The following is an 18,345-nucleotide window of genomic DNA, read 5'->3' as shown; positions in this document are numbered from 1 at the left end:
TTACTCACCAGGGGGTCTGCAGACCCACAAGCAGATCTCTATGGTCTCAAAATTGTTGGCATTGCCCTGACAACCACCGTAGATAAAGTGCTCACACTCATTGGACGTTGAATTGTAGAAGTATGGGTGGAAATAGCCTTTGCAGGGGCCCCTCACTGGGGGGAGCTGGCACAGGGCAGGGAGAGTTTGGGACATCTCCTGGGGAGCCTCTTGGTTGAGCTTGGCTGCAGGGGTAAGGAAGGACAGGATTGTCGCTTATGTGTCCTTTTTATGAACTGACAAGTATTTTTTTCCGAGCACCTCTTCTACACCCAGCACCCTGCTAGGTGTTTGCCATACTTCAAATTATTTAAACAACCTAATGGAGAGGTTATTACTGTCCCCACTTCACAGAGGAAGAAACTGAGGCTCAGAGAGGTTTGGTAATTTTTCAAAAGTCATAAAACCTATAAGTTGGGGCCTGGGGTTTAAATCCAGATTTAATTTCAAATCCAAGCTCTGCCTCCTACAGCCTCTCATAACCTAACATCAAGATGTTTGTTGTAGCCTTGTTTATAGTTGCAAAAAACTGTAATTTGAAAAAAATGTAAATGTTCACCAGCAGGGGATTGAGGGGCTACTATGCAATTATTAAAAGCCTCGTGTTGATCTGTATGCATCAACACGGAGAGAGGTCTGTAACTTTTATTGAATAAAAAATCGAATTACAAAATAGGAGATCTAGTGTGGTCTCGCTGATGTAAAATATATATATAAACCCACAGAATAATGACTTGAAGGTTGTTCACCGATATATTTAGAGTAATTATTTCTGGGTGGTGGAATTTAGACTGATTTTATTTTCTAAAAATGCTTTTCAGTATCATTTGAATGACAATGAACAAGTATCATTTTTTATAATCAGGAAAAAGGCATTTGCATTAAACAATCTTTAATATCCCAGGATAATCAGCAAATAAAGACACTAACCTCTTTTACTGAATCATTTGTTATTTTAACTCCTTTCACATCTGGCTCTGGTTATCACACCAAGTGATTTATCAGACATGTATGCACACACACACACCCTCAACCATTAGCCTTGGATGCTCAGGATCCCAATGTATCTCTTCATGGAGTACAACAAACACCACTTTGATTTGTACACTTTCCCTAATAAGGGCAGCATCCCTCAGACAAATAAGCACATGGGTCAACCCAGCTCCACTGTACCATTTTGTGAATCCTCAATGGATATGACCCTGGCCATGCTGGATATACTGGGAGAAGCTTGACCTAGAAGAGGAAGAGGCTATTCTAGGAAGGGAATTCAAGTCTTTCTGTTAGGGGAGCAATTCTCAATCTTGGTGGAGTATTAGAATCTCTTGGGGAACTTGAAAAAAATTCTGATGCTCAGGCTTCACCCCAGACAAATTAAATTAGAATCTCCGAATATGGGACCCAGAGAGTCCCCAGGTGACTCCAATGTGCAGCCAAGTTTGAGAACTTGGTCTCATTTTTAAAGCAGAATGAAAATTTATTTTCTCTCATAAGAATTCTAGGGAGTAGGGTTCTGGAGAGCAGGATTGTCGGGGTGTGTAAAATAGGGGACCCACTTTTTAACTTCACACATTTACATGTTGTTCGTCTTTTTAAAATAAACATATGAATTACTTTTTAATAGAAATTAAAATTTGGTGAAGATTTAATTAAACCAAATAGACATCCGGTAGGTCTGGCCCCAGATCTTTCCCAGACTAGATGGTTGATCATAGGTGAGCCCCTTCCCATATCTAGGCCCTGGTTTCCTCCTGAGGTGGAAGTGACCAGGTGGCCTGTTGGAGCCAGCCCCTCACTCCCTGATAGGTCATGGATCTCAGGGATCCTCTTTCCCAACCCCTCAGCTCACCTGAGGTCTTTTCCGAGCTGGCCATGCCCACCAGGCAGAGGATGAGGCAGACGGCAAGGAAGTGGCTGAACTTCATGGTGCCAGTAGCTGCATGTTCTGGGCTGGGGCGGGGAGGCTGGAACTTATACCTCCAGCCGAAGGAGAAGGGGCCCTATTCCCTTGGGTTGAGGGAAGTGTCTTGCTTTTCATTACTTGGAAGAGGAAGCACCCTAGGCAAGGGGTGCAGGCGCAGAGGAACCGGACTTCTTACCTGGAGGCAGTGCCACCCACCTTGGAGAGGTTCTGAGGGCTATTGAGCAAACCCCCGAGTCAGTGCTTCTGCAACACCTGGAATGCCAGTCCCCAGCCTCATCTACTGCAGACTTGAGTCCCTGTGATCTTGGACTGGTAAGTCCCCCTTGAGGCCTCAGTTTCCCTATCTATAAAACAAGTGGGCTGGACAACATGGTCCCTAAGGGCCCAGCATAGCTGTTCTCCATTCTATTATTATTGGCTCCCATCCAGAGCCTCCCAGCTAGTTGTCTCAACATCCCAGGAGAGAAAACATAGCTCTTTGTTCATCCGTTCATTTCCACATTCCGGGAGAGAAAGCATAGCCCTTTGTTAATTTTGGAATAATGAATTTATTGTTTTATATAAATTATCACGCTTATTTTAAAAAGGTCAACTATACTGAATAGTATAAACAAGAAGCAAAATCTTTTCCCCAATTTTACCGTAGTGTGTGCAACAGAAGTACAAGGCAAGCCACAAGTAGGATTTTTTTAGTAGCTGCATTTGAAAAAGTAAAAAGAAAGAGGTAAGGCTAATTTTAATAATAGTTGAACTCAATATATCCAAAATATTATCATTTCAACAGATAATCAACATGTAATAAAAAATCTTAATGGGATATTTTACTTTTCTTTGTGCTAAGTCTTTGAAACACTTATAGCACAGCATGCTTCATACTAGCCATGTTTCATGTACTCATAGCCACATGTGGCTAGTGGCTACCATATTGGACAGTGAACTTCCACCACATGAAGTAACTATCAGTAACTTCAGGTTAACCTCACCAACATGTTGTTAGACAGGTAAACAAAAACAATTCTACAAAAACAAAGGGTTTACAGGTATTATTTTCCCTGAACTTTTGCATATTGCCTTTATACTTGAAAGACAATTTGATGGGGAAACAATCCTGACTCATATTTTCTTTTCTAGAACTATTGTGGACCTGGTTGCACTGAATTCTGCCATGGAGTGTTGCTATGAAGTGGCCTGAAAGTTTTCATCCCTTAAAGTTACTTTTTTCCTGTCTGAATGCCTAAGGACATCTTTGCTTATTTTTGAGATTTAGTATCTTAACAAGGATATTTTGGTATCATCCTCTGCATCATTTTTTTTTACTGGAACATGGAGTGCTTTTTTCAATCTACAGATTTTTTTCCAGGTTTCTTCATTTTAATCAGCTCCGTGAAGGACATCCTAAATACTACATAAGACACAACAGAATATTTTTTCTTCCAGTATTAAAAAAAAATGGCATTCACAAGTATTTTTGAGAAACTTAAAAAGAAACTTAAAAGAAACTTCTGTATGATCAGGGTCATGATCTTTAGTAAAAACAACTTCTAAGAAATCATGTTCTTGATTTCTTATAGTTATGTTCAGAAATTGCTTCCTAACCATGATAAACATTGTGTACAGGTTTTCAAAATGTCCCTAGATGCACATTATTTTTAAAAAAATCAATCTGGCTGAACATTTTTTGCCAGACCAATAATCCTGAGAGTCCAAACCAAAAAACCCCAGTCTGTCTGCTCCTTGGGCTAACTGTCTTCTTGGCCCTTTTATTCCTTAATTTCCAGGACTCGAATTCACTGCCATGTCCTCTGAAGAGGGGAAGCTCTTCATGGGAGGGCTCAACTTCAACACTGATGAGCAGGCTCTGGAAGACCTGTTCAGCAGTTCTGGGCCTATTTCTGACATGGTCATTGTCAAGGACCGGGAGACAGCAATCCTGGAGTTTTGGCTTCATCACCAACAATGCAGAGCGTGCCTTGGATGCCATGAGAGCCATGAACAGAGAGTCTTTGGATGGTCACCAGATCCAGGTGGATCACGCAGGCACGTTAGCCACAGGAACCAGAGGGGGTGCCTTTGGGGCCCATAGGTGTGGTCACAGCTACTCTAGAGGTGGTGGGGACCGGGCTATGAGAGTGGCAGATGTGACAGTCGACCTGGAGGAGATGGATATGGATATGGAAGGTCCAGAGACTATGGTGGCAGAAGCCAGGGTGGTTATGACCGCTACTCAGGAGGAAATCATGGAGACAATTATGACAGCTGAGACAAGGCATGCACACCTAACGTAGACACACAAGGAATAAAACTTCTGATCCAGGCTCGTCCTTCCAAATTTATCAAGATTTTTGGAGCTGTACTGAAACATGTTTTAGTACACCAACTTCTGTTTTTGAATTGAGCTCCCAAGGTAGCTTGTTAAAGACCTTTTAGAAAGCTCCATGTGTTTTTAAAATTTTTTTCTCCCATTTAAAGTCAAAGTCTGAGACATTTGTAGAATCTGGGTATTTTTCCTTCTACAGATTTTTTTAAGGGAAATTTTCTTACGCCTTAAATCAATTTTCTATTCCAATTGTCGAGTTTTCTATTTAAGATACATCAATTATGTTAGGTTATCTTCACTTGGCCTCCAGTAGTTTTTAAAAGCATAGCCACTGGAGACGGACAAATTTAAATTCCAGCTTATCTGTGTGACCTCGGGCAAGTTATTTAACTTCTATGGACTATAGTTTCTATTTGGAAATAACAATGGAAATAACATTGGATAATAATAACAATGGATAACAAACATAGATAACAATGGAAACTACCTGTGTTCGGAATCCTCAAGGTTCAATGCACTAAAAGGACTCACAGGGCTCAGAAGTGGTTATCAGGTTTACAGCAAACCAATACAGAGTAAAATCCACAAAGGAAAAAGTGTTTGGGGTGAAACACAGAGAAAACCAGGCACAAGTTTCCAAACGTCTCCTTCCAGTTGAGTCACGCAGGACGTGCTTAATCCCTCTGCCCAACTTGTGCAAAGTGTTGCCAACCAGGGAAGCTCGCTCAAGCCTGGGCATCTTGGGTGTTTATGGTGGCATATACTGCCTACACGACTGACCTCAGTTAGTGAAGCCCCAAACCCCAGAGGCAAAGCAGGCATTTACCATGTTAAAAACGATTAAAGAAGACATTTTAGGTGACACAAACTTGAATACTTCGTGAAGCGGGCAGTCTCCATTCCCAAGGGTCCAGGGAACTGTAAAGTGGGGTGGAAGGCAGGAAGCTTTAATAGGATAAAGAATAAGAAAAAAGGAAAACAGAGAATGAGTAAGGAACAAAGAAATAAGTATAGAGCCCAAGTTGACTTGGCATTTGGGGGTTGGCTGACCTGATAGACTGTGTTTCTGGTCAAGCAGAGCATTTACAAGGACACGAAAGTTATCAAGTTTTGGTTTGCTGACTTGGTACCCCAGGCAGGAGTGGCTCTATCTTGGACCCAGAAATTTATTTCAACAGTCCCCTCTTTTGATCATCCTCTTGACCATTTAAGAAGCTTGATCAAAAATATCGGTCTTTGTTCGCGTGACTCTGAGTTACCATTGCCTCTTCAGGTCTCAGTGTAGTATTCACAAGAGACCATGTCACGCTCTTGTTCTTGGAGCTGGTTACGTTCTTCTGTTCTCCTTTGTTGTTCCAGTTGGAGAGAACCATCCGTAGTTTGATCAATGGCTGCCTGTATGCATATAAACTTTTGAGAGAATGCAGTATATTAAGGGAACAATAATAATCATTAGCAACAAAATAATGACCGTGGTTTTAAGAGCACTCCTGAGCCAGGGTCCCCATGATCCAAACCAGCTAGAATCAAATAAGTCCAGAAATGATCTTGAAGAGGTGGATACTTCTTTAAGCCAGGTGGCCTATTTATGTATTTCATGTAACTGTGTCTCCATTCCCAGAAGTGTTTATTCAGCAAGTTTGTTCCAGAGGCATTGGAATTCAGGGAGAAGTTTGTGATGGACAGAAAGAACTATAGGATCACCAGCATCATAGCAAATCCAACAGTCCCTTGGAGGTTGAATGACCGTCTTTTGTGATGGCCTGAGATATGTGAATCTTGACATTATCTTTCCAGGCCAGGGCACAGTGAAAGAAGACAAAAGAATCATAAAGACTCCATGGTGTAAGAATTTCATAAACAACCTCAATTTACAGATGAGGGCACCAAGGCCCAGAAACACGAAATAATTTGCCAAACCCAGGTCCTCCTGACTGAAACGTGCAGTCAACCACTGCGGTGTCCGCCACTCGCAGCTGAGATTGTCTCCCGCATGAGATAGGAATTAAGGCAATTCTTCTCCCAAGGGTATTTGCAACTTGTTAGTGGGTCCTGACAACTCAGTCATGTCCAGACCCGACGGTTTCTCTGTAACAGCTGTGTGGGGAACGTTGTAATGAGAGCCTCTCTAACTTGCGCGCACCGCGAAGTGTGGCGCAAGCGCATTGCTATCTACTCAATCGCATTGAAATAGACTTAATTGCTTCATCTTCTGCGGGAAGCTGGGTAGGGGGCACTCGTTCATTTTTGCGAAAGAAGTGAAGTGACTTGTACTGGTCACATGGTAGACATTGCGACCATTCCAAAGAAGTAACGTAAAGGTGGGGGCTCAGACGGGCTGACTAATGGGAGAGAATTCTGGGGTTCCCCGAGATTCGCCTCTTCCTGGTCTTGTCTCCTCTGCCACTTTCCCAAGGTGTGTGGGCAAGGCAGCTTTTCTCTCTGCCCGCTCCCCCACCTCCTTCTACCCCAATGAGGTTTCCTCCAGGCTTGCTAATAAAAGTGTGGTTCTGTGGACCATTTTATAGGAAAGGAAATTGGGTCTGGGGAGGCACTGGTCAGAGTGAATCTGTTAGAAATGCTGCTTCTCAGGCCTCACCCTAGACCTGCTGAATCATAATCTGCATTTCACCAAGATCCGCAGGAGATTCGCAGGCATGATGGAGTTTGAGGAACACTATTACCGAGCATTTTGGCTGGGGAGGTCGGGAGATTACGCAACGAACGGGATTGGCCCCAGCTCCTCCCATTTCTCTCCCTGTTTCCACCCCTCAGCTGGAGTATGAAAAGCTCTGTCAGCCCCCAGGTTTCCTCAGAAGCCCTTCCTCAAGGCCATGAAGATGGACCGGCTTTGCCTCTTTGCTCTTCTTGCCCTCCTGAGCATCCTGGTGGCTGGCACCCAGGGGAATAAAACTCCTCCCCCTAAGCACCGCCCTAACCCCCACCCTAACCCCCACCCTAACCACCGCCCTAACCCCCACCCTAACCACCGCCCTAACCCCCACCCTAACCCCCACCCTAACGACCACCCTAACCCCTACCTTAAACCCCACCCTAACCACCGCCCTAACCACCGCCCTAACCCCCACCCTAACCACCGCCCTAACCCCTACCTTAACCCCCACCCTAACCACCGCCCTAACCCTCACCCTAACCACCGCCCTAACCCCCACCCTAACCCCAACCTTAACCCCCACCTTAACCCCCACCCTAACACTCACCCTAACCACCGCCCTAACCCCCACCTTAACCCCCACCCTAACCCCCACGCTAACCACCGCGGGAAGCCCACCTCTCCTCTGCCTGCTGGAGCGGAAAATGAGGGTGAGTCTGTGGAAAGGATTGGGGGGGCGGGGGTGGGTGGAGCCAGAGCTCTCTTGATTAGAAATCCATGCAAAGTTTTCTTCATGAATGAGACCTCTCCTTCTGCTCTCTGGACAATTATGTGATATTTTTAGCCTGTGTTTCACAGCATTTTTTTTTTCCTGTTTACTTGATGGTTTATTGAAGGGGTTAAGAAGTCTGTGGCTGAATAAACACGTCAAATAATTCAGAGACTTTTAAGTTCCTCTCTTAAATATTCATCAAGATAGTTTACATCTTGACAACTTACATCTAAAATACATAATAATTATTTTTCGGTTTCCTGGATAGGTATACATTTTAAAACTTTACATGGAATAAAATATGTTTTTGATATACTTCAGTCCTTAAAAGGAAGCCATTCACTTAACCTGGTACTCAAAAAAAAGAAGCATGGATTTGTCCCTGTGTTGGAAAATCTAGCAGTGCTGGTCTCCAGGGTGGTCACTGGGAACTTGTCTACTGTGCTTCTGCTGGGGGAAGCTTAAAGGGCTCTTCAGGGGCAATTTTGTCCACAGGTGACTTATAGCTTGGATACTGATGTGGAATATTAAATTAGAATTTAATGAGTACATCTAACAACTATTCTAATAACTAACGTTTATTCACTTTTGATTAATTGCTCCTTACTCTACAGATATTATCTGTAATCCTCTCAACAAGTCCATGAGGTTAGGATTATTATGGTCATTTCACTGATAAGGCTGCTGTAGCTCAGAGTGGTTAATTGTCTTACCTAAGGACACACAGCCAATGAGTGTCACCACTAACATCTTAAAGAACATGTAGTCCCGGGGTTTGCACAAGATGCTCCTTGAGGTTTGGGGGTACTAGGGTAGGAGAATGGTGAGGTAGGGGAAGTGAGAGGGCTGAGGATGGGGCTCTGGACCCCACACCTGGGTACCTACCAGAACAGCTTTCTTTCTTTTTCTTTTTTTTTTTGCTTGAGGAAGATTAGCCCTGCGCTAACATCTTCCTTTTGTTGTATGTGGGTCGCCACCACAGCAGGGCTGACGAGTGGTGTAGGTCGGCGCTCAGGATCCCTACCCGCGAACCCAGGCCACCGAAGTGGAGCGCACCGAACTCAACCACCACACCACAGGGCCAGCCTCCTTGCAGTTTCCTTTGGTAAAATTTCATTTGAAAGAAGGGATCTGCTGCTAAAAAAGATTGACATCCATATCCTCATGGCACACATTTTATTCTTTGCAAGACTAAGATGTCACTGGATGTAGTGCTTTTCTTTCTTTTTTTTTTTTTTGGTGAGGAAGATCAGCGCTAAGCTAACATCCGATGCCAATCCTCCTCTTTTTGCTGAGGAAGATTGGTCCTGGGCTAACATCCGTGCCCATCTTCCTCTGCTTTATGGGATGCCGCCACAGCATGGCTTGACAAGCGGTGCATCTGTGCGAGCCCAGGATTCGAACCTGTGAACCCTCGGGCCGCCACAGTGGAGCGCGCACACACTTAACCGCTGCGCCACCGGGCCGGCCCCTGTAGTGCTTTTCTTATTCCACGATATACTACAACCATTTTCCATTGTCAGTTAATATTCTTCTACAATATTTTTTAATTATTGCAAAAATTGTGATATATTTTATTTTAAATATTTCTCCTTTTTAATTACAAAAGGAGTATATGCTTATGATAACTAGTGGAATGGTGTAAAGATGTGTAAAGAAAGTTTTAAGACTCTATCTCCGGTATGTGTTTGTTTTTTGCAACACCACCCAGCAATTCTCCAGTTCTCAGAGGGCACTCACTGACTGGGTGTCACTGGGTCACTGCTACCTGGAGATAGCAGTCAGATCCCACAGGTTAAAGTCTCAATCCCACACAACTGCATCCCCTCCCCCACTTCAGATGCCAATTGCAAGTCCAGATTGTCACTGACCAGCTATAGATCAGAGGTTCCCACGACCCCCTCCTCGGTTCGATTAATTTGCTAGAGCGGCTCACAGAACTCAGACAAACATTTTGCTTACTAGATGACCAGTGTCTTATAAAAGGATAGAACTCAGCAACAGCCAGATAGATGGAAGAGATGCATAGGCTAAGGTATGGGGAAAGGGTGTGGCGCTTCCAGGATTTCTGAGCTGGGCACTCTCCTGGCATCTCCACCTCCCCCACCACCCTTCTCTGTTTTGAGACATGCCAGGTTTTCAGTTGTTCACTGCGTAAACAGAGCTGTGATGACCATTCTCCTAAGTGACCTAGAGCTCTCTTGCATCCTTGCAGTCCCTCCTGCCTTCTGCCTGGAGCCTCCCTACACGGGTCCCTGCAAGGCCCGTTTTCCCAGGTACTTCTTTAACGCCACCTCGAGGGAATGCAAGGTCTTTACCTACGGTGGCTGCAGAGGGAAGAAGAATAACTTCGGGGACAAAGAGGAGTGCCTGAGAACCTGCCGTGGGAATGACCCACCACCTAAGAGTAAGGCGGGGAGGAGGGTAGGGAGGGGAAGAGCTGGGGAAAAGGTAGAGCTTAGCAGGCCCCACACCCGTCACACTTGCACAGTCTTTCCTCTGTGCTGCCTTCCGAGGAGGAAGTGGCAGCAGTGTCCTGTGACCACAGATGGAGCACATCCTCCATCGGCCAGCTCGGCAGGAGGTCTCGCTAGAAGCGCCCCTTGAGCTAATCTGAGCTATCTCACCGGCTCGCCTTGTGCAGGTGGGAACGTTGAGGCGGCCACCCTGCAAAGCGGGTCTGCAGTACTCCTGAGCACCCCCCAACCCCAGGCATGGCTTCCTTCCTGTCAGTCCTCCTGGACATGGGGAGGACCGGGGTTCTTCATTTCTGGGATGGTGTAGGATCTGTCAGGGCAGACAGTGTCTGGGTGAGGGACTTCAGTGATAGCAATTCAGTTCCTTTCTCATTGCAGAGAACCGGCCACATGTGCGGCCCCGAGGTCCTTAAGTCTGCGGAGGTCCCATGCAAGGCTGGACTGTGGCTGCCTTCCCAGACAGTTCAGCCTCCTCCTCTGCTCCCTCTTCAACCCTCCCCTCCTCAGCAGAACCTTGCCTCTTTCTTTCTCCCCCTGGGTCCTCAGATTTTAGCTCTGTCTTATCCAGTAGACTCCAAGTACCATGAGAGCCAGAACTGTACACCTGTGTTTTGCCCATCACGTTATCTCTAGCACTTCACACAGTTCCTGACACGAAGGAGAGGGTTCATAAATCTCTGTGGAATGAATGCATGCATGAGCACAGCTCCTCTCTACTGGAACGATACAGGGTGAGGTTTGAAGCCATAACTCTAACCTGAACCTCATTCTCACTGCGTCCTCACCTCGCCCCCACTCACCATCACTAGGTTCTTTGGGGGTGGCAGCAGTGGCCTTTCTGGCATCCAGGTCAGAGTGTCAGCGGTGACAGGGGTATTTTCACTCAAGAAGCCCCTTTCGCCCGTGGTGATGTTGCAAATTTTCCTGTCTGTGGCTTCAAACTCTCTGGCCTTATGTTTAAATAAACTCATTTTTTGATTAGACTAACCAGAGTGGATTCTGTTGTTTGCAACTAAGGACCTGAACTGCTACAGTCCATCGTGGTGGTGGACCTTCACGGTATTCTGCAGAGCAGTGGCGTCTCCCCTTTTCCTGCCTTCAGACTGGGCCCTGCCAGGTATAGGAAGCAAACCCATTACAGCACCAGCTACCTCTTAATGGCCACCCCAAGCTCCATAAAGTCCTGGGTGACACTTTGACATTAGAGCTTTTGTTCTTGACTTTTGGGGCCAAGTCAAGTTTTGGGGCTGTTGCTCTGGACTCTGAAGAAGAAAGGAAGGAGCATGAGGCTCAATTGTCCACTTGTCCAAGGAGCCCCTTCCTGAGGTTGTGTGTGTGGGGGGTAGGGGCTTGCTATTTCAGTGACAGCAACTGCAACCATCCATGTAGTGAGCACTTGCCATGTACCAGGCTCCGCGCTGAGCATTTTGCATGTATTAGTTCATTTAATCATCCTAAGAATCCTGCCAGTGAGGAAATGGAGGCTTGGAGATGTCACATAGCTGGCCTATTAGTTTCCTGGGGCTGCTGTCACAGAGTACTACAAACTGAGGGGCTTAAACAAGAGATATTTATTCTCTCACAGTTTTGGAAGCTAGAAGTCTGAGATCAAGGTGTCAGCAGGGCCATGCTCCCTTGGAAGGCACTGGGAAAGGCTTTGTTCCTATCCTGTCTCCTAGCTTCCAGAAGTTCCTTGGCTTGTGTCGGCATAAGTCCAACCTTCACATGACGTTCTGTGTGTCTGTGACCTCATTTCCCTTTTTCCTGAGGCCATCAGTCATATGGGATTAGGGCTCACTCTGAGACTTCATTTTAACTTGATTACCTCTGTAAAGACCCTATTTCCAAATAAGGTTCCATTCTGAGGAACTGGGTATTAGGACTCCAACATATCATTTTTTAGGGGAGACAATTCAACCCATAATAATGGATAAATGGCAGAACCCAGGCTTATCTGACTGACCCAAACCTTGTCCTTTGGAGGGAGGAAGACCATGGAAATGAAGAGCCTAGACTCTCCAGCTAGGCTGCAGGGGTCCAAAGCCGGGGTCTGTCTTAATTTGTGTTCTTCTGAAGCAGAGGGCAAGGAGCTTATGCAGTGAGGTGGAGGCAGGTGAGAAAGGGCAGGAGAGGCAGTCAATAAACATTGAGTCATCAAGCCCATTCTCACTGGGACTGCTGCTTGATGCCAGAGGGGATTGGAGAGGTGGGGAGAACACATTCCTTGCAGTTGTCTTCCCCCAAGAGATAAGGGGGTGTTTACACACCAACTCCCTGTCATTCATTGGTTGAGGACTTCTGGCTTGTTCTGTGCATAGATTTTTCTTGTGTGGCTTCTAGGAAAGCCCTTGGGCAAAGAGATGTAGATGCAGAGATGCAGCAAGTCAGCCAGCAATACTGGGGGTGTAAATTCCCACGGGTGAGGGGAGGGCACATATCTTCTGCCACACTGTTTATGTGGCTTTGAATAAGTTACTGAACCTCTCTGTGCCTGCCTTCTCCCTGCAGGGGGTTGTTGAGAGGATAAATGAATGAACATGCTGAGGCCTTAGACCAGAGAGCCTGGCATGTAATTAGTACAATTTAAACATTCACTAGGATTCTTATTGACTAAATTATACTGTCCTCTCCTGGAGAACGAGTGACTCAGACATCACGTAGAAACGTTTATGCTGGAAGGCAATTGGGAGAGAATCTGATCCAACCTCCTTATTTCACAGGTGAGGAATTTGGGGCCTAAGAAAGGGAAGTATCTTGCCAAATGTCACCCAGCTTACAAACATGACCATTGGAATAGACCAAACCCAGGCAACATCACATTCATTCATTCATTCATTCACTCTCTTGTGTATTAAGTACCTGTTTTGTGATAGGCACCAGGGAGACAGTAATGACCAAAACAGGAGCCTCCACATCTGTCTGATCACTCACAACCATATCGGTACAAAGTTGAATGGTCAACTCCCATATCTATCATTATAATTATATGCACACTCTTGTACTATTATGTACATTATAAGTATTCAATAATATACATTTTAATAAAGGCTGGGCTAGAAACATGTAAGCCAGCCCTGGTGGTCTAGTGGTTAAGAGTTGGTGCTCTCACAGCCATGGCCCAGGGTCAGTTCCCAGTCAGGGAACTACACCACCCGTCTGTTGGTTGTCATCCTGTGGGGGCTGTGTGTTGCTGTGATGCTGAAAGCTATGCCACCAGGACTTCAAACACCAGCAAGGTCACCCAAGGTGGACAGGTTTCATTGGAGCTTCCAGACTAAGACAGACTAGGAAGAAGGACCTGACCACCCACTTGCGAAAAAATTGGCCACGAAAGCCCTGTGAATAGCAGTGGAGCATTGTGTGATACAGCGCCGGAAAGGGAGAGGATGGTGCAAACAGACGGGGCGGTGTTCCAGTCTGCTGTATACAGGTCGCCAGGAGTTGGAATTGTCTCGACTACACTGACTAAAGAAACAAATAAGCAGAAGTTTCTAGATATTTTCCTCCTGTACCTCAGTGCACCCCACTTAGGATACCTGTGGACCAGGACAGTCTTTACCCTCAAAGAGTTCTCCGCCCAGTGTGGGAGTCAGAGGCACAGAGTTCCAACAGCACACACGCTGTGGGAGCCGAGGTGGAGGCCCTGGGTCTCACCTGAAGAGGTCAAGGCCAGCTTCCCAGAAGAGGCCATGTTTGAGCTGAGTGTTGACGGGTGAGTTGGATTCTGTCAGGTGGAAAGGAAGGGGGAAACATGAGCTTTGGGGCATGACAGAGAGATGGAGATGAGAAAAAAGGTTCTCCTTCCTTCCATTTCCCACATTGGAGTCTGTGTGGGTTTCCAGGTAGCTGTTGAGCATCACGAGGGGACCCCAACTTGTACCACAAACTCCACCCGACCCTGAATCCAGATGAACCTGAGAGTCCTCTGGGTGGAGAGTAGAGAAAGAGAAGTTACCTAGGAGAGATAGCAAACCACCTCATTTGCTTGAGAGCCCTGGCCCTTCTCCTTCCAGGGGTTGAGTTTCTTGCTCCCTTCTGCTAGTCCCAGCTCACAGGGCAGTGAGCCAGCTGCCTTATCATCTCTAAGAAACAGACCTACCAGAGGTGAGTGACGGAGGTGTGTGGATGTTGGGATGGGGGAGGGATTCGGTGTTGGAAGAAAAATTGGAGAAGGCTTCTGAATCATTAAATCCTAGAATTTCATAGAAGTCAACCAGCCTCAGCTTTTATATCTCCTCCTACGGGGAGCTCACTGTCTCTTGGGCAGCAGGTGCCAGCTGGCAGCACTCATCATGAGAACACTCTTTTTCCCATTGAACCGATAAGCATCCCCCTCACCCCTGCCCTGCCTTTCCACATGGGTCTTGACTCTACTCCCAGGAAACCCACTGATCAAGTCTGCTGTCTTTGTCCTAAGACAGTTCTAGAGAGATTGGGAGATGGCAATCAATGAGTTGCCCCCTCCCACAAAGTGTCTTTTAGGTTGCTGTGCAACATTTTGCTAAGTCCCCTCCATCAGCTTTCAGATTCCCAGGATTTAAAGTTGGAGGAATCCCTTTTTCAGCTCCCTACAATTTATGCAGCGACTGCTAGGATGCCCCGTCTCTGCTTTGGAGGAGAGAGGTAAGTGTAAGAACAGGAGAAGGATGGTCAGTAGTGTAAGAGCTCCCAGTCACCATCCTGACTTGCCTCCCCCAGGTGGGTAAGAGAATGGCAATTAGACAATGTGGAAACATGAACTGAAAGAGGATGGCTGATAGAAGAGGGTAGGAGGTAGGTGGTGGGCAGGGGTCAAAGGCTTGTGGAGGTATTTCCCAAGATACATCACTCTTCAAGTTCATTATTAGACCTTCTGAGCTCTAAGGCACTGTGGGAATGACTTGTTCAGAATCTAGTGGGTTCTCAGCAAAGGGCGGTCCCCTAGCTAAAGGGAGGTCTCAGCTCTCCCAAGTGGAGCCCCTGTGATGATATTTTCACACCCTTGCCTCGGGGAAGATGTGAGCTGGAGGAACCTTAGAGAGCAGAGTCCTACAGCCTCACTACAGATGAGGAAATCGAGGCACAGGGTGCTCAAATAGCAGGGATCATGAAACAAATGAGAACATAGAGAGAGCGGGTTCTGTCACTCACTACCTTGTAGTCTTGGGCAAGTTTCTCAACCTCTCTGAGTTTCACTTTCCTTATTTATCAAATAAGGAGAATGATAATGCCTGTCCATGTCTCCAGCCACAGACCTCTAGAAAGACTCCTGTTCCTAGTTGGACGAGTTGGGTTTATTACTCACTGCAGCAAGGGAGAATACACACCATAGGGGACCATTTGGCATCTCATTAAGAGAACGTTAGGCAGGACTTATAGGATTTGGGCTTGTTTTGTGTGATTCTGGGGAGGGTTTAGGGAAGCTGGCTTTACTCTGGATTGGATGCTGTCAGGAAGTGGGGCAGTTCTGTGACTGGGTGTCTAATCTTAGCTCTAAGAAAGGAAGACTAGATAGAGGTTAGGGCGGTAGTTGGTCAAGAAGAAGCAGTCACTCATTGTAGCCAGGGAGGGGAGGCCTTGGTCATTTCTGTGGCTCTATGATGCTCATGTTTTGTCTGTGTTCAGCCATGATTACAGAGGGTTGTGTTTTTGTTTTGATCCATCCTGGGCACAGAACGGCTGTGTCTGATGTTGATGTTCTGTGGAATTGTTTATGTTCAGCAGGAGAACATCACAGGCCAACTGTGAATGCCCTGTCAGCTCCCGGAAGTCAAGGACTGCTTTTCTGTTTCTCCTATCAATCTCGTAGAATTATGGTAAGCAATAAAATGATATGATATTTGTAAAATGTTTTGTACAAGTGCCTAGCAGAGTAACCCCACAATGAATGGCAGCTCTGATAACAGTAATAGTAATACTACTAATAAATAATAATAAAGTTATTCAGTTATTATTAATAATTATTAATTAACAGCAGTGTAGTGGAAAAAGGAGTTGGTACTAATGAGAAGAGTTTGGCTTCAGTAGCTCTGGGTGGTGTTGTGTGATCTTGGGCAAGTTACTTCACCTCTCTGAGCCACAGTTTCCTTCTTTGTAAAATAGGGTGATGGTATCTGCCTTAAGAAATTCTCAAGTTTGGATATTTTGGAGGACTACATTGATTATCGTGCTGAAGTGCTTTGAACACCATAGACCAAGACAACTTGTCTAGAGCACATAGATTTTTCATTTCCTTGGCTCCTGCCTGCTTTTTTAATGTGCTGTCTACTGCATTAAAGAAAGGCACAAATTGTCCTTTTTTTTTTTTTTTTTTTGGTACTGTCACCTCCCAGAAGTCTGCCCCTGGAAAGTCCTTGTGTCCAAGGAGTCTCTCTTCGAAATGGGTCCCAGTCTTCCTCAGGGGAACCTAAAGCCCTCTTGCTTCAGTGAGAAGCCTCACCAGGTCCAGTCCCGTGCCCAGCCGGCCCTGCCCTTTATTTGACCCTCTGGTCTCTCAAAAGTATGGGCAGGAGGTGGGGGCTACTGCTGGTTCTCGTTCGAACCAGACACCTCGTCTTCAGCCATTAGGAATGAGTCTTTAAGGAAGGCGCTGCCTGCCCCCTGGTGGCAGCAGGAAGAAGCGGGCCCTCCGCCTGAGCCCGCACACACCCGCTACCTGTGGCCTGTGAAGATTAAACTCTTTTGGTAACTGCTTTGTAAAAGACGCGTGCGCGCACGTGTGTGTGTGTAGAAAGTGAGTTTATAAATCAAATGAATATGAATAATTAATATAAAATATTTACTGAGCATCTGTAGTACACAGGACAGACAATCTCTGCTCTCATAGAGTTCACTTTCTAGCAGGAAATTCATGAGATACTGAACAAGTGATTAATAACTAATGTGGCGACTGTTGGTGAAGGGGGAGTGCGGGCTGTGATGGGAGAGTTAGCAGGGGACCTGGGTAAGTGTGGAGGCGGTGGCTGCGGCGGCTGGGAAGGATGCCCTGAGGAAGTGAACAGTCAGCTGAGACCTGGGAGAGGACCAAGTATTGTAAGTAGGCAGAACAGTTCTGGGGGAAAAGTGTTCTAAGTAGGCGGAAAAGCAAAAGGTGGTTTAAGGAAGAGAAGAAGGCCTGTGAGAAGGAGTGGGAAGAGCGGACTAGATGGTTCTGGATGTAGAACTTGGGACCAGACCTGAGGAGCCTTGGGAGACAAGCTAAGAGTTTTGGGCTTTATCTGAAGGCCAGAGGAAGGATGTGGACATTTTAGGAGAATCTAGGGGAGCGACAGAGAGGAGGGGCAGGGCCTGTGATAGCAGGGGCCATGGCAATTGTCTATTTGGGAGAAAAGAATGTCCTGGATCAGCAGAGAGCAGTAGTGTGGAGAGGAGATAGGGAGGAGTCACAATCAACAGGCTTTCCTAAGAGATTGCTCAGGTGGGTGAGGAAGAGGAGGAACCAAGGGTAGCAGTCAGCTTTCTGGGAGAATGGAGGAGAAGCAAGTCTTTGGGGGAAGAACGATGAGTCAGTCTTGTAAATGTTGAGTCTGTGGTGCCTGTAGAACATTTAGGCAGAGACGTTGACTAGACACTGATTCCTCCATTCACTCGTTCAGCAAACATTTATTAGGGAGAGTGAATGTGGTGATTGAAAGCTCAGACCAGACTCCATGGCTTCAAACTCTGGCTCTGCCAATTTACTTGCTGTGTGGGCAAGTGACTTCACTTCTCTGTCCTCATCTGACTCTTCCACAAGATGAGAGTGATGATAACTTCTTCGGTAGTGAGTGAGGACCGAGGGGGCTCATCCAGGTGAAGACTTTAGAATCCTAAAAGACTCAATAACCGTGTCATCACTGACGCCTGTTGTGTGTGTGCCAGGCACTGTCCTAGGCTCTGAGTCATAGCAGTGAACAGCACACAAGCTCCCTGCTCTCCTGGAACTGACATTCTAGCTGGAGGAAATACACAAGTGAACACTAATGAGCAAGATCAGTTTCAGATAGTGATAACTGCTGTGAAGAAAATCAGGCAGAGGACAGGGCGAAGAGGGGCTAGTTTAGGCAGGGCTGTTCTGTGAAGCATTCCATACTAATTCTTGGAGCACCAGCTGTCCCTGCAGGACCTGTGTTGTGCTGCCTGAACGTAGGATGCCCATTCAACCTCAATTTTGTTCTCTCTAAAGTGGGCATGATAAAATCTGCCCTGCCCACCTCTCAGGGATGCACAGAGGATGAGATTAGA

The 18,345-nt window shown here is 46.2% G+C and overlaps 2 protein-coding genes and 1 pseudogene across 2 annotated transcripts; 2 read left to right on the top strand and 1 right to left on the bottom strand.

Annotated features, from left to right (window-relative positions):
* On the bottom strand, window positions 1-2,071 carry LOC101393639 (colostrum trypsin inhibitor-like). The gene is made up of 2 exons (XM_004430556.2): window positions 1,889-2,071; window positions 1-224 (listed from the first exon to the last, which is right to left on the bottom strand). Exons 1-2 carry the CDS (start codon window positions 1,962-1,964, stop codon window positions 1-3), a joined length of 300 nt encoding a protein of 99 aa, XP_004430613.2. The 5' UTR covers window positions 1,965-2,071.
* Window positions 2,072-3,551: 1,480 nt separating this feature from the next.
* LOC101407337 (RNA-binding protein 3 pseudogene) lies at window positions 3,552-4,238 on the top strand (annotated as a pseudogene).
* A 2,867-nt stretch (window positions 4,239-7,105) lies between these two features.
* On the top strand, window positions 7,106-11,126 carry LOC101393382 (uncharacterized). Its single transcript, XM_087444863.1, has 4 exons — window positions 7,106-7,604; window positions 8,649-8,771; window positions 9,882-10,073; window positions 10,522-11,126. Exons 1-4 carry the CDS (start codon window positions 7,115-7,117, stop codon window positions 10,554-10,556), a joined length of 840 nt encoding a protein of 279 aa, XP_087300989.1. The 5' UTR covers window positions 7,106-7,114; the 3' UTR covers window positions 10,557-11,126.
* Window positions 11,127-18,345: the final 7,219 nt, after the last annotated feature.

Source organism: Ceratotherium simum, chromosome 21 (assembly GCF_057802395.1).
Source record: "Ceratotherium simum simum isolate JZ-2026a chromosome 21, ASM5780239v1, whole genome shotgun sequence".
In the NCBI taxonomy this organism is placed as follows: domain Eukaryota; kingdom Metazoa; phylum Chordata; class Mammalia; order Perissodactyla; family Rhinocerotidae; genus Ceratotherium; species Ceratotherium simum.
This window is presented reverse-complemented; position numbering and strand designations above follow the sequence as displayed.

Coding starts and splice junctions, on each gene's coding strand:
- LOC101393639 (XM_004430556.2), bottom strand. CDS start 1,964: ATGAAGTTCAGCCACTTCCTTGCCGTCTGCCTCATCCTCTGCCTGGTG. Junction 225..1,888: donor CAGCTCGGAAAAGACCTCAG/GTGAGCTGAGGG, acceptor TTACCCCTGCAG/CCAAGCTCAACCAAGAGGCT.
- LOC101393382 (XM_087444863.1), top strand. CDS start 7,115: ATGAAGATGGACCGGCTTTGCCTCTTTGCTCTTCTTGCCCTCCTGAGC. Junction 7,605..8,648: donor TGCTGGAGCGGAAAATGAGG/GTGAGTCTGTGG, acceptor TCGCCACCACAG/CAGGGCTGACGAGTGGTGTA. Junction 8,772..9,881: donor CCTCCTTGCAGTTTCCTTTG/GTAAAATTTCAT, acceptor GCATCCTTGCAG/TCCCTCCTGCCTTCTGCCTG.